We start from the raw sequence: 14,281 nt of genomic DNA on the forward strand, positions 1-14,281 counted from the left end.
ATCGTCACGTCACCTCCTTAATGGTCCGGAAGCGGTGAATAATCGCATGCGCATGCAAGGCCGCCATTTGGGTCCGGTTTCCGGTTGAAATTAACCGCATGGTGCTTTAGAAAGATTTTTCACCAGCACCGCCAGGACCCGAGCGGCGTGCATCTATTTAGCCGGATGCAGCGGGCCCGGCTTTTATCCAATTGCAATTTTAATTGCTTAAACAACACTCACTGCCACGAATGCCACTGGCTCCGGCCGTGTTGTGTAGTGCGCTTTGTGCTGCACCCGGTGCCTTCCATTTCGTGCTGCTGTCGTGTCCCGCACGGAAGATTTATGGCATCCGGTTGTGCCCGGCACGCGACTAAGTGTGGAAGAGGTCAGGTGTTGCATCGTTTACCCCCCGGGCAAAGGTCGTACACCGGAAGTGCCCGGCTTGGGCAGACGGGGCTGTTGCACCTTCGGTAGCGAACCTTCGCGCGCATAATCGCACCATCATCGTCATCATCATCATCAGGCACTGGTGGGGTGGCCTCTTCTCCAGCATTACCCCAGTGAGTGGTCCGTGAGTCCTGACGAGAGTCATCTTAAGCACCAGCGTGCGGTACCGGGCAAGGACTCGCTTTTGCCGCGAAGCAGTCGCGCGTGGCTTTGATGCTGCTTCGGTACAATTTTGTGCTCTCGAAACCGGAGGTTGGTAAGAGGAAAAGTAGGTCAACCGAAAGGCGGGTTTTTTAAATTTGACCTCTTATGCCTTAATGTGCCCTGCATTGTGCCCATCCAGGCGAATTGTGCCACGTCACGGAAATGTTGAATCCACGATTTCATCATTCCGACTCCTGTTGCTTTGCAAGCCGACCCGACTGGGGACCGCATTGCGGCCCCCCAACATGACGCAATGCTGCGCGATCCGATCGCTGCAGCATTCAAACGCTACGTTTGACTCACGCCCGATAATTTTAAACCCGTTTCAAACGTGGCACGCAGAATCGGTTAACTGTTAACCTGTTGCCAGCCGATCGTGTTAACCGTTCATTATTCGAGCCACGGTCTGATGCAATGCAGGTGACCTAGCAGGACCACTAGTTCCGCACCTAGACTCCCGAAAGCTGGGTTTCACTGTGCCGCGTTCCGTGGTTCACCGTCTCTGGGTCGCTGGGTTTCTAACCTCCCTTATCTTATCTTATCCGCCGCGCGGGCGATTTTGCGCTCAAAACTTTTGTGCGCTTCTTTAAAAGATAGCGACTTCTTCGGGAACGACGACACCGCCGTCGCCGCAGTCGATAATCAATCGCTTTTGGGCGATTACTTTCTGTCCAAAATGAGGCACTTCCGAAACTATGTTTCGGATGAAATCGAAATCTTCTTCTCCGGTCGCCGAGCGCTGTTCGGAAAAATCGATAGCAATGGCACAACGTAAGCGCGACCCACTTGAGGGCATAATGCTCAAAGTGAAACAGCATAATGAATGCTGGTCCCGAGTAGTAATGGGGCTGATTCGATTAAGTGCCTTTTTCCCTTTTTCCGTTCACTTCGCTGGCCGCGCGCCACCAGACACTAGAACAGCTCCGTAACGATGCGTTACGCTTCGTTACGGCACGCCATCCAGCTAGAAATGGGCAGAAATTAATTTTAAATTAAATATCCACTGGTACCGCCCCCCGGGCCAGGGTGAAACCATTAGCTGGGCCGTTTCGTCCGAACTTTATCATTAAAAGTGAGCCAAATTCGTCTATCGTCTTCGGATGCCGCAGCGACAACGTCTCGTAAGAGCTAATTAATTTCGCGCCGTTTTTATTTCGCGTCTGGTTTTTGGCTGGGATAAGCAAATTTTATGTGACTATTGCGCCGTGGCAGATCGTGGCCAGATATGACACGGGCCGAGCTGCCCGGCTCAATAAACCCGCCAGCATAATTTATTGTCTCGCAAAGGCATTATCTTCTTCCGCTCTTCTTCAACGCGCCTCTTGGGGCCTCTTGAGTCACTGCGTCGATGGCGTTGTGGCTGGCAGGTGACGTTTCGAGCTGGAAATTAACACCCCACGAAAGGGGGTCGTGTGTGTCGTCGTACTCCCCGTCCGTGGTCAGTTCTCGTGGTCAGGTCTTGTGAGAGTTTGACGTCACTGAGCGGTCCGTCACGCTTACTCATGCCGCATCCATCGTTTTCTCTTCGCACAGGTCGTCGGCAACAAGCACAACACGCTGATCTACGACATCCTCGGGCCGAAGGTCAGCAAGCTGCAGTCGCAGACCTCGACGGCATCCGCATCGTCGACGTCATCGTTGAACGACCTGAACTTTGCCGGCTGCCAACCGACGCAACAGCAGAATGGCGCAACAGGAACCGCACAGCAGCAGCAGATAGCGCTGTTCGTGTGCATTGCCGGTGACAGCACGTCCAGGTCCCGCAATCAGTTCTACATCGACGATACGTTCCGGTACGTGTAAGCAGGAAGTCACACTCTCGTGGTGGCCCCGTCTTACGTTTCTGCCACCTCTTTGTAGGTACGTCCTGGGACACCTGGTAACGGCATTCGAGCTGTACGAGGAGAAGCGGGTGCGAGACCAGTGCCAAAACCTTCTGCAAGTCGCCCGCAGGTTGCTGGGCAAGATCGGTAAGTGAGGTGCTAACGATCGCACAGTGCGCCGGTCGGTGTTTGCTATCTTTTGATCTGTTCGGCCAAGGCTACCTAAGAGGAAATAATCGATTAGCGTACTCCAATCCTTCGCCGCCTCCACTGATTATCGAATGCTGGAGCGGTCCGTTCTCTAACACGGTCTTACTTTCGTTTTCCGTGATAACATCGAGACACGCATTATCTCGAAATTGCTGGATGGTCAATGGAAGTCCTGGCACCGGCGCCGGAGCCACTCTCTGTCTTATCTGGTGCTCCTTCATCTCGATGTTAGATAATTGATTCGGTACCATTCTCGGGGCCATCGTCGTCGGTGAGTGGTCCCACGCTGATTCCGAAACACATGTAGTTCTTAGTCGATAGCGATATGTACTCGGATGTTCCGGCAAGGAGAACACGTGCCAGCGCGCGGGCGCGCCCCTTTAGATTCGTATCGTTCGTCAGCGACTCTTGAGTGCAACATTGTCCGTTTCGCATAGTAAGGCTTGGCAATCGGTAATCCGTATTATAAGCGGTTGACCGGTTTTTCGATGCGGAGACCATAACTCTGAAACTCAATTCAAACTATAACATATGAAATTGCCGTTCGATGTAGGCACTCTTTGGCGTAAGTTCTTCGACAACGAGAAAGACAATTTTTCCTTTTCGACGATGTTACGTTTGATTCGGCGCTCATTAATGTTTAAAACTCTCGCCTCGAAACAAAAGTTATCTCATCTTAAGGACATCTAATCCATCGCCTCAATCATGATTCATCTGTGCTCCCTTGTAGAGTTCTCGTCGAGGCTTTTTTTCCAGTCCTTATTGATTCTTTAGATAATCTGTTCCACTTGTGGAATGGTGGATTCTGAGTGACGCATTGCGGTCGTTGGAACTTCGCAAGTCATTCGTCGTTTTAATCAGGCTTTAAATTGCTTGACCACGATTCTAACGGGATAACATTCAAAAGGATGACCGCTACCCGTTCCTTAGTCATCGGGTTCGGTATCGAAATAGAACTGTCGCGCTCTATAATCGTCCAGCGTAATGGCGCCTCATCAGAAAACGCGTTTTAAGGCCACCAATTATCACCAAGTTATAAATACGGCCGCGTGCGTTCTTCTAAGATTAAAAACAAAATTATCACCAAGTTGTGACAACTTGTGGTCGGACAAGTAATCCTCAGTTCAGCGCCAAAAATAAGCCAAACCAGAAATGAAAAAAAAAACAGAAAACAGAAAACGGAACCTTTACTCATTAATGCAAAGCAAACTGTCCCCAAACTGTCGTTGGCGTCAATTTGCTGACACCTTAACCTGGCCCTGGGTGGTACCGGTCTGGATGAGCCAAAAGTTTTCCCCATCCCGAGAAACCCGATCAACCCGGATCGGAAATTGAATTCCCAGCTGCAAACGTCACCACTAATGAGGTTCCGCCGAAGCCGGGCACTTCCTCCGAAGCAATTACGGGGCACGGCGACGACGCTTCCCGCGTGAAATATGCTCGTCGCAGGATCGTGTTTACGTGAGACGGAAACAACCGGGTCTCCGTGTGGCCGACTGCGCCGGGAACGTGCCTAATGTGCGCGGTGGGCAATCGTGTGCCGTCATTTAGTGTACTCGTTAGAGCTCTCGCCCGGCGTTCTCCGTGCACGAATCCAGATCCGACCCTCGTCCAAGAACTCCTAGAGGGGCCCGGTGGGGATGGATTGGGGGATGTTTGGCACTTCGTTCTCCACAATTACTTCCGCCTCAGTTGGGCGGCCGACTTTGACAAGGGCCAGCAGCAGAATCACGTTCGTTATCAGCCTAATACCATTTATTGCGTCACGAGCCGCGGCCGCGTCCGCGGGAGGGTGCGACGGGGTGCGAGCGGATAACCACGCGGACAATGGCTCAAAACATGCTCTTCCCTAGCACTGCCCCTCTCTGCTGGTTGGTGGTTATCTAATCAAACCCTATCCCACTGAAGTCGGCCGTCTGGCGGCCGCACCCGCAATTAAAGGCGGAACTAATGGCGGGGAGACACAATGATAGACTCCAGCGGGGGCAGGGAGGCGTAAGCAAAGCAGAGACACGATATGCGTGTTGCTCCCGTTCCTCTATTGTGCTTGGCTGTTTGTGTATGTGTTTGTCCCCAATGCCGGGAAACGATTCATTTGCATACGCGAACTAATTCAATTCGATTTAATTAACAATCGGAACCGCCGCCTATCGGAGCCACGTGGCGCCCCCCTCACCTTGCATCTAAGGGTTGGGTTGGGTCTGGCCTGGTTCTGAAAAGTGTCTCATGGCGTCGTGTTCCCAAGTTATCACGGAACGCCGGAAGGGTTGGTTCGGAAGCTCTCGGCCAGTGCCTGACTTGAAGTTCGCAATAGCGATTTAAAAGTAATTCCAACAAGCTATTAACTGGTTCCTTGGTACTACACATGAATGTAATTGCAACCACCACAAACACACCCGCAAACGGTGCTCAATTACTAACACCACCACAGACGAACCAAATCAGTTCAAACTCTGCCCCACGCCGTGGCCCGGAACGGGAACATTATTTTGATGGATCATAAAATTAAGCGCCTGAATGGCCCGGCGGAGGGTTGATGCAGAACCAGCGCCCATCCTACCTCGCTCCTCAACAACAACAATGGAACTCCGTATCGCTGTGCCACCTGTCATGGGCGCACGCGGCAATAGTGCGCTCCGTATGAGTTATGGTCGAGGTCATTGTTGGAACCGCGTAATGACTCCTGCCGAACACAGCGTCCGTCGCTTTATCAGGTAGCGTGTGCGGGTTGCTGTTAAATGGGTTCTTGGTTGACAACCGGAGTAGATTTTCGCGGTGACCCTCACAAGACTGGCTGGTCCCGCGGTGGCGACCAGCCCAACTCGAAATTGATAACTCATTAATGTCGGAAGTTGCCGATTCGTGCGTAAGTCGGTGGCGCTCAGGTGGGTTGTGCCTGCGAGGAACGCGTGGCTCGGACGTCGGACAGTAACCCGAAACGTCGAGCGCACATTTTGCAGTGACAAATGTTCGATAGAAATGTTGTTTTTGGAGTCCTTTAGTGCATCCTTGTGACCTTGCCGTAGTCAGTCGCTAATTGTGTAGCTATTAATTGTAAACTAGTTTAGTTATTGTAACTTTTATTTATTGAGTAACTAAACTGAGCACAAAGCAGATAAGCTTACTCCGTATCGACTGTTCTAGTAGCGGCACGCCACAGTGACAGTTTGACTGCCGAACCAGGGTCCCGGGTGATATACATTCTGTCAAATAAGTACCGAGAATTTGTGATTTTAAAGAAAATGCTTTATTCGATTTTCATGTCAGTCATGTCAGTTCACTTATGTTGAAAATTTTGGCTATTTTTAATGCTCAGTTAATTTTTTACAGCTGCTTTGCTTGAACGTGGTTTGTCTCTTCTGCGATTTCTGTCTTCTCCCAAATAAATTGACCACTAAGCGGTAATTTGAGTTTCGAAAAAAAGAAAAAACCACAAAAGGCCAGATTTGTGCAATACGGTGGCCTTGGAATCATTAGTTTGTAGTTTTTGGCCAAAGGTTCGTACACAAGCAAAGTATGTTAAACTTCGTATGCACGTGGTCTGGTCAAAAATTTTCGCGACTTTTGGGTTTCGCATTTTTGGTGGATTGCTTCGCGCCAATTGGGCATATTGGGCGTAAGCAAAACTATTCACTTTCGATCAAACTTGTCCTTTCGACGCTCACGACGCTTTCGACGCATTGGGCGTAAGCAAAACTATTCACTTTCGATCAAACTTGTCCTTTCGACGCTCACATCTTCACATTGCAAATGCGTCGGAGCCACAATCAAATCTAACACCACAAACAAATTGAAAATCGAATAAAGCATTTTAAAGATTATTTGACAGAAGGTATGACAAAAGTGAAACAGTTTTAGGTATTGTTTGTCCCAAGAAAAAGTGCCCATACATAGCGTGGGGGCTGTTCGTGCATTCAAACACATACTCCTTTCTGCTCGATGGATGGCTAATTTAAAAGTAAAATCCGTATTCCGACAGCCGAAAGGACAGCACCAACAGCTGGGTCCCGCCACTGGGATCGGCAAATTGGGGGGGATGTTCGTGCGGCTGCCCCTTCGTAAGGTCTCTCTCGAATACGAGGCGTACGAGCGAGCGGGAGAGTCGCAAGGTTCATATCCGGCTTTTTACGGGGTGCTAGCACACATGGTGCCTTGTTTCATGCATTTAAATGATGCTGCAAGCTGCCGAACCTCACGGGAAGCGCTACGGTTTACCCAAAGCAAGGCGTCCCCACAGAGAGCGACCCCATCTGGCGGGTGCAATGAATGTTGAGTAATGAGATTGCATAAATGAAGACTGAAAATCGGATCGTCTATACTCTACGCCATCAACAATGTTCCCACCCATTGGCGGGCGGGATCGTTAAATCAGCTTAGCAGAAGGAGCTTTAAAGTATTGTGAGTTGTTGTTTGCCGAGTTCGTGCTTTTGTGGTCTAATGCAGCTTCGGTCGGTTTAGGACCAATAACTCAACGTGCATTAGAACCAGTAGCTTCAAAGTGAGTTTCCGAAGGGTTCCGAATGAGTTGCAAAAGTAAATGTTGCTTTCATAACCGCTAAAGATTTTCCATTAGCGAGTTTTGAGTCGCGTCGAACTCTTGAAAGCCAATACGGGTGAACCGTACGGACGGATGTACGCATAGAAGAGACTTTTCCGGGTGACACCATTTCAGAAAAGCGTTTCAACGCTCGCTTTCCGGGTATATCGATGGCAAGGTTCCGGTGGCATTCGGCACAACATAAATGGGAAAACTTTTCAACCCATTGAACCGATGCGCTAGTTGATGTTATCTTTGCTGACAATACAAACATTCCCTAGAATATCGTATTCGTAGCGGGGAACTATGCGACCCGGACCGTTTTCCAGTCGAACCATGGCGAATGGTGCCCTCGGCTGCGGTATGGAAAACTTTCATTCGCTGGATCGAAAACGCCCGGAGCCCAGAGCCCACCGTATAACGAAATCGGACAGACGCAAAGCAGCCAGTGACCGAATGGATTGGGCCGTTGGTGGGGCGTGCGAATGGTTTTGATCTCGCCTGTTCTGTTCCGTGATTCTCGTTTTTCTGCTCCTCCGAGCCAGCAAACACGCGGAAACGCCCGGTGGCCATAGGAAAGAAATTAATTTTCCCGAGATCCTCTTAGCGGGGCGCGTGTTGTTGTGGAAGTTTATTTCACCTTTCTTTCGTCCTTCACCTTCGCCGGAAAACTCCCGGTCCCGGTGCAAGTGTCACAACCGACGTGAGCGGCCGGTTGTTGAAGGCTGTTAAAGCAAATGAAGTTTTTTTGCGGCTCATCCCTCATAACTGGCAATAGGCCAAGGAGTGAGAGAGAGAGTCCATTTGCCAGTCACCCGGAGCGTCACTGTTAGAGGAGTCATAGAAGGCTGACCGCTCTGCGTACGGCTTGACACTATAAATCAACTTCCGGGTAACGAATGCAACGCAACTCGACAGGAGCAAGTTTTGGGACTTGTTGACCTCGGCTTGCCATGGCGGCGAACCCATGATGTTTTGAAATGCAACGATTTTGGATAGTTGCCCCGGGGTTCCTAAGCTGTGGTTGGGTTTAAACCGAGAATCTGTTACGGAGTGGTAGTTGCACCGTCAGAAATCCAGCTGTGGCTGACTTTTGCGGATTGCGGATTAGCATTTTCGCAAGGGAAAGCGATCACCAACATCCTGCTTTCACTTCAGTGCTTTTCGGGCGTAACTTTTTATGCCACTTAGGAAATCGAACGAATCATTTTGTTAGATAATAAATGGGCCCTGAATAATGGAAACCGTTTAATGTCGATTGCTGAATAAATAACGGTTGGATCATTCCAGTGCCTGGTGGCTAAGCTGTTCCAAAATGCGCTGCCGAGCATGGGGCGTGCCGCGAAAGGATGTCGTCTAATTGCAGAGACATGGCCACGGAGCTCATAAAGTCGATTGAGTCAGCAAATTCCAACCCGCCATCGTGGCGTGTGTGGTGCCGACACCGTCTTACACAGGCGAGCAACTCCACCATGACCATTACGAGGCCGTGGCCTTTACTGTGCGTCGCCGGCACCAAAATCCTTAAGCACTTGAGCCCCGAGCTTTCGGACTATCGGATTCGGAGCACCATGTGCCGGATGTGTGCCGGCTTTTTTGTGGATTCATTTAATGACTGGTTCGCTCGGACCCGGACCTCTCACAGTGGTACCCTGTTGGGGTTTTAATTTTCTGCCTTTTCCACCCGAACTCTGCGCCCGGACAAATGAGCTGGCCCCCGCGCTGGGGATGGATCGGATTGCCCGGTGGCGTTGTCGATAGTTTTTGAGGCGCCAAATTCTCTCGAACATTAGACCGGGTAACCCGACGACTGGCGGCCAAAAACAATTCACTAGTCTCGCGGACTCCCTCGCAGCATGTGGCGGCCAACTATTCAAAGCTGTGCCCGGCGGCGCGCCCGGCAGCGATAAATTGTGATTTATGTTTACGATCATTCGTGGCAATAATAATAAATTGTGCTTCATTTTCATTTCATGTTGGGGAGGAAGGGCGATGTCATCCGCCGGCCACCAACCGACGGGCCGACAAATTGTTTCAAACGGCCACCCCATGGGGTTCGCTCCGCACATTACTGTTTGCACTGATTTTTCTACGAAGGGCTTCTCCGAACGTGCATGAGATGGCCCGAATTGTTAACTGCGCTCAGCTCGCAACCAGCAGAGAGCATGGCACAGGGTTTATGGTACAGTCGACGTGAAGGGTTTGATTTATGCGTTATGCTGTCCGTTGCATCGATGACAATGCAGTGCGCCGACCGTTAAACAAATTGTTTGCACAGATTTTTCTCCCTTTTTTTGGTTGTTGTCTCGAAAAAATGTTCGGCGCAACACCGGTGTCAGTTGAAAGATTGACACCCCGTAGGAAAAAAAACCCACCAAACCTTCTTCTCCGAGGGAATCACAAGCCAGCCCGTGGTAGGGCCGCCGTGGTTTATGTCTTGAAACGCGTAAGCAAATAAACGTTACCGATCCCAATTGGCACCTTCGAAGGTGGCCAGACGCACAGCCGGCCGGAGAAACGAAGTGAGGCCCACATACGAAACCGGGCCGATTGTGAGTTGAGCAAATGTTTTATTAGCTGCCAATCCGGGAGTACGGCGTTTGAGGGGTGTAGCTCGGCCTCTTTAGTCAACAACCGAGAAATGCCAGGACAGCGATAGAGTAAATGAAGCGGAAGATGCATAGGAAACGAAATGGGGCATTAAAATGTCTCGGAATGACGATCGTTCTTGTTTACTACCCAATTTTGTATCCGAATATGACTTTAGTTTGAGTTAACATACAGAAGCCTGCGAAGAACATGAGTGAGGAACGAAATACTCTAGCAAAGAGCCGTTTCTAGCAAAGATCTCATGAGTCTCATTTTTGTAGCTTTTGTAAACCTGATTTATTTATTAAACAGCAAGATGGATGAAACAGTTACTAACAAGACATGATAGCAAAAACATCAACAACACTTATGAAGGGACATATTAAAATCACGAAAAATCACGAAAAATTATTATACGTACGACAGAGAGTTAGTAACGGGTCATTATGAACGGTGAAAGATGACCGCGCATCAATTCTGATTTCCAGGTCAGGTCGTCGTCTTAAACATCGGGCAGCCGACCGCGTATGCTGAAAGGATTCACCTTTTCCGCATAGCTATTTACTATTTAATGAGTTTTACATTTTCAATAGTTACTTTCTCCTCTTTTAATAACATTTAATTAGAAAGCATCACCTCACTGAATACTTTGCCTACAACCAAAGATTCATATTTCCTTCAAAAACCGCCCTAAAATTTATCAGCATTTGTTGACTAAGTCAACAACATTAACAAGCTAATTTTAAACAGAACATAGTTCCAACTAATAAATCGCGTTTTTTCGCAAAGTTGCTTAATGTTTTAAAACCAAACAGCTGAATGTTGGAATGTGCAAAACAGTTTCGCAATTAAACTTAAACTTCTGACGAAGCATGCGTCCCCGGACCGACCACAGTCCGCAGTAAACTATCCTGCCACCCCCAGATCTCGGTTTGAGATCATTAAACAACTTTGTGCCACTTACCACACTCCCGGGCAGTGATGTCCTTCGGTGTCCTGAATGCGCGCCGCGGGACAAAAAGGTCAGTCAACAGTGGCCTAACGACGTGGGGCGCTGCTGCTGCTGGATGAAGGCGCTATTGTTTTAAAATGCATCCGCCGGGACACGCCGGTTTGTCGTTACGCCATCACGGTGCAACATTATGCTTGCCGGTTGCAGCCCCGTTACAGTGCCTAAGCAGCATCAAACACATGCCGCGGCCCGTGTTCATAATCAGGATAATAACTATGGGGACACGCACACGGGGTGGTCACGGGGTGCACTGCGCTGAAAAGAGAGGGGACACACACAATGGAACGCGGATCCGGACTTTTGTACCCCATTTTATGATCCGTTATCTTTCCACCCGGGCGGGAAGGCTCCTCGGCTCGGTCAGCGCATCCCTGAAGGGGCGTCGTCGTCACTACCCACTTTACGGTAGTGTGCCTTCCTCTTATATTACAGTACGATGTTTATATTTCATCATCGACGGTGGGCGCCTCTCGGGCAGCAGCCAGTCAGTCGGTACAATGTAGCATAACACGCTGCAACAATGGAGCATTTTCAGCGGCAGCTGCTTATGGCCAGTTCTGGCCGAGGATCAACATAAATCACAGCGAGCAGCCTGAGCACCAATTCGGGTGGTACATTGTAGGAAGTGCGCCACATAAAAGCAGCTGCATCGGTTCTATAAAGAAAAGAGTGTCCACCTGAGCTCAGATTCCCGGGAACGCCGCTGACGGTTGCCTAGCGGAAAAAGAGATCTTAAACGATCGGCCGACCGACCACCATAAGCCAGGTGCCACGTTGCGGTGGCCATCTCGTGTCTTGGGCCATTGCTTTTATGGGAACCGTAACTTGGTTCACTGGTCCTGGTCCACCTCTCTCTATCTCTCTCTCTCTCTTGCTCGGTTCCAGCTGGTCAGAAGATGATGGAAAAATTCCAATTAAGATGCGACCTGAGCGATTGTTGCAATAGTTTTCCGCTCGTTTTTCTCGGTTGGCTCTTACAAGAAGTAGGAGTTTTTGTACACCGGCACCGGTGGCCAACGTTGCGGTTGCATAGCGTAAGCTGCGGAGTTAATCAGATTTTCGTAATAACGCTGAAGCTTTCGACCGGACGATCCTGGTCGTGGGTTGAAAGAGAAGATTGGATTGCAAATTGAAATTCCCTCCATTATTGGTTTAAAAATAACACTGAAGCTAAGCTCTTTTTCAATTCGAAAGCATGATGCGTATTTAGTATTAGTCGGTGAACCACAATCTGCCTCCGTATTCTTACATTCGGGCTGGCTGTACATTCGGTCGACTTCCTGCGAACTTTGGTATTAACGCATATTTTTCCCCAAGTAGTGCTAACATATTACCTGCATATTGGCCGTTGTTGGAAAAAGATTGTTGGAGAAAAGCATTTTCTTCTCGCCACGTGGAAAATTGGCTACATTCTGTTGCTCCCATCCACAAACACTCTCCACCAGCGTGGTGGACTCTCGGGGTATTAATCAAACAGTTTCCTGAATGATGAGGCCGTTTCTAATTTCTTCTGTATGTTCTCATTTTCTCACTCACCAGGCGATCTGGGCCAGCTCCTGCGGGGCGTCATGACCGAGGCGAAGGAACTGGCGGCCGCTGAGCGGTGCTCTCTATTTCTGCTCGACAAACACTCCGGCGAACTGGTATCGAAAGTCTTCGATGGTAATGAGGTAGGTGTTTTTCCCGTGGTATGGGCTGCTGAATGCATTGAAAATGTTGATGCACGTGATGTGGAAAGCGCCTGTGCCTTGCCGCCTCAATTAATGGCCTCTTTGTGGAGTAAAACGCGCCGCCCGTTTGCGGGGTAGAAACATGTGAATGTGCGGCATAAATATGGCTTCTGATTGAGAATGTTTTGCAGCCTGCAGCCTCTCTACATTGATTGACGTATTGCCAACAAGAAGTCCTTTAAAAGCAAAATATTACATCTGCCCAAAACTGCTGTAATCTCTTGCATCATCGAAGTATATAAGTGGAGTATTCAGCCAAACAGCGAAATTGTGCGCCGCATTCAACTTCCTCTACTCATTTCATTTCCGTTTGTCTATGGCATTAACGTTGCCGTCTGCTGCCGTCAGCATCCGACGGTTGAACGAACTCGGGAGGCTCAGCAGAAAATAGGGCGAAATAGGCACCCAAGATTCTAGGTTTTGCCGAGGCTGCAAAATGTTATGCCTATACCGGATGCCTCCTGCCGGTCTATGGGCTGTGGTAAAACATAAATCCCTACATATTGCACCGACCGACCGACCGGTTCGCTGGCATTCAGGTGAAACTTTGACAATCAAGGCATTTGCGCTCGCTGGTTCGTCTCTCGAATGTTTTGGCCACCGCAGCCCTAGCAGCAAAGCCCGTAGTAAGAACAGGGAACCGTAGTTTGATCGATACACGGCAAATTGGCCCAAGCAATGCGTCACGGGCGGCGCGCCCAGGCCGTGTTCGGTACTAAAAGCTTCTCTTCTCTCCATTTTCTTTCCCCACTTCCGCAAGGCTTCGAAGGAGATTCGCATCGAAAGTGGCAAAGGGATCGCTGGGTACGTCGCACAAACCGGCAAGCTGCTGAACATTCGCAACGCGTATCAACATCCGCTGTTCTACAAGGGAGTGGACGAGTCGACGGGCTTCAAAACGAGGTAAGTCTTCGCTGTTTCCCCGGATGCCCGCGCCGTCACGGTGAAATCCGTTTCCGGCAGCAAGTCGCGGTGACGCAATTCGGGATGATCGATAGCGGGCAGTTACGCGCATGGCTTGGCTTAAGCATTAATCTGTCGAGACGGTTGTGTGTAAAATATGGGATCGATGAGATCATCAATTTTTCATCAAACTTTCTCACAATTAATCACTTTGAATTAATTTCTATTGCTTCGTTCGAATCCACTACGCGCGCGGACCGAATGGTGCGTTACTTTTGGGCTCCCGCAATCTAACTCCACCCGCGGGGCTCAGTTATCAATCATCGGGGGCCAAAAGTTTTGCAATTAGCACCCACATGTCGTTGCTGTTGTTGACGGCCCATTCGGCGGAATGGTCTGGTTCACAACGACGCGGCTCGACAAAGTTGTTGATGTGAGTTCTCGCGATTCAGTGTTCAGGGTTTTAATACTTTGTTCCATTTGTTTTTTTTTTTCGCCAGGAACATTCTCTGCTTTCCGATCTGCGACGAGGAGGGCGTCATCGGTGTGGCGCAGCTTTGCAACAAGGCAAGTACAGAAACGGTTTACAATTCATCTTGTGCTTTAACTCCGTACTGGAAAGTGAACAGGACGCCTGTCAATCGTGGAGTCAATCACCAGGCGCCTCCATCGACCACAGTCAAAAGAGAAGTGGAAATAGTGAAATTCAATCGGAATATCTCGTTTAATACACTGGCCAAAGGCTGCAGTATCAGTCAGCAATCGGAAACAATCAATAGGCAAATCGCACTGCTTAAGCCAGGGTGACGAAATTGCTGACAAGCTCACTTAAGCAGCTGAACGA

General features: G+C 49.5%; 1 protein-coding gene across 1 annotated transcript in view; it reads left to right on the plus strand.

Moving 5' to 3' along the window:
- The window catches only part of LOC131209497 (cGMP-dependent 3',5'-cyclic phosphodiesterase-like), a 33,601-nt gene that overhangs the window by 13,165 nt on the left and 6,155 nt on the right, over positions 1–14,281 (plus strand). Inside the window, exons 4-8 of the mRNA XM_058202581.1 lie at positions 2,167–2,426; positions 2,494–2,603; positions 12,344–12,474; positions 13,295–13,437; positions 13,938–14,004. Of these exons, the coding sequence (XP_058058564.1) occupies positions 2,167–2,426; positions 2,494–2,603; positions 12,344–12,474; positions 13,295–13,437; positions 13,938–14,004 (711 nt within the window). The remainder of the gene's footprint in view (positions 1–2,166; positions 2,427–2,493; positions 2,604–12,343; positions 12,475–13,294; positions 13,438–13,937; positions 14,005–14,281) is intronic.

This window comes from Anopheles bellator, chromosome 2, assembly GCF_943735745.2.
Source record: "Anopheles bellator chromosome 2, idAnoBellAS_SP24_06.2, whole genome shotgun sequence".
NCBI lineage: Eukaryota > Metazoa > Arthropoda > Insecta > Diptera > Culicidae > Anopheles > Anopheles bellator.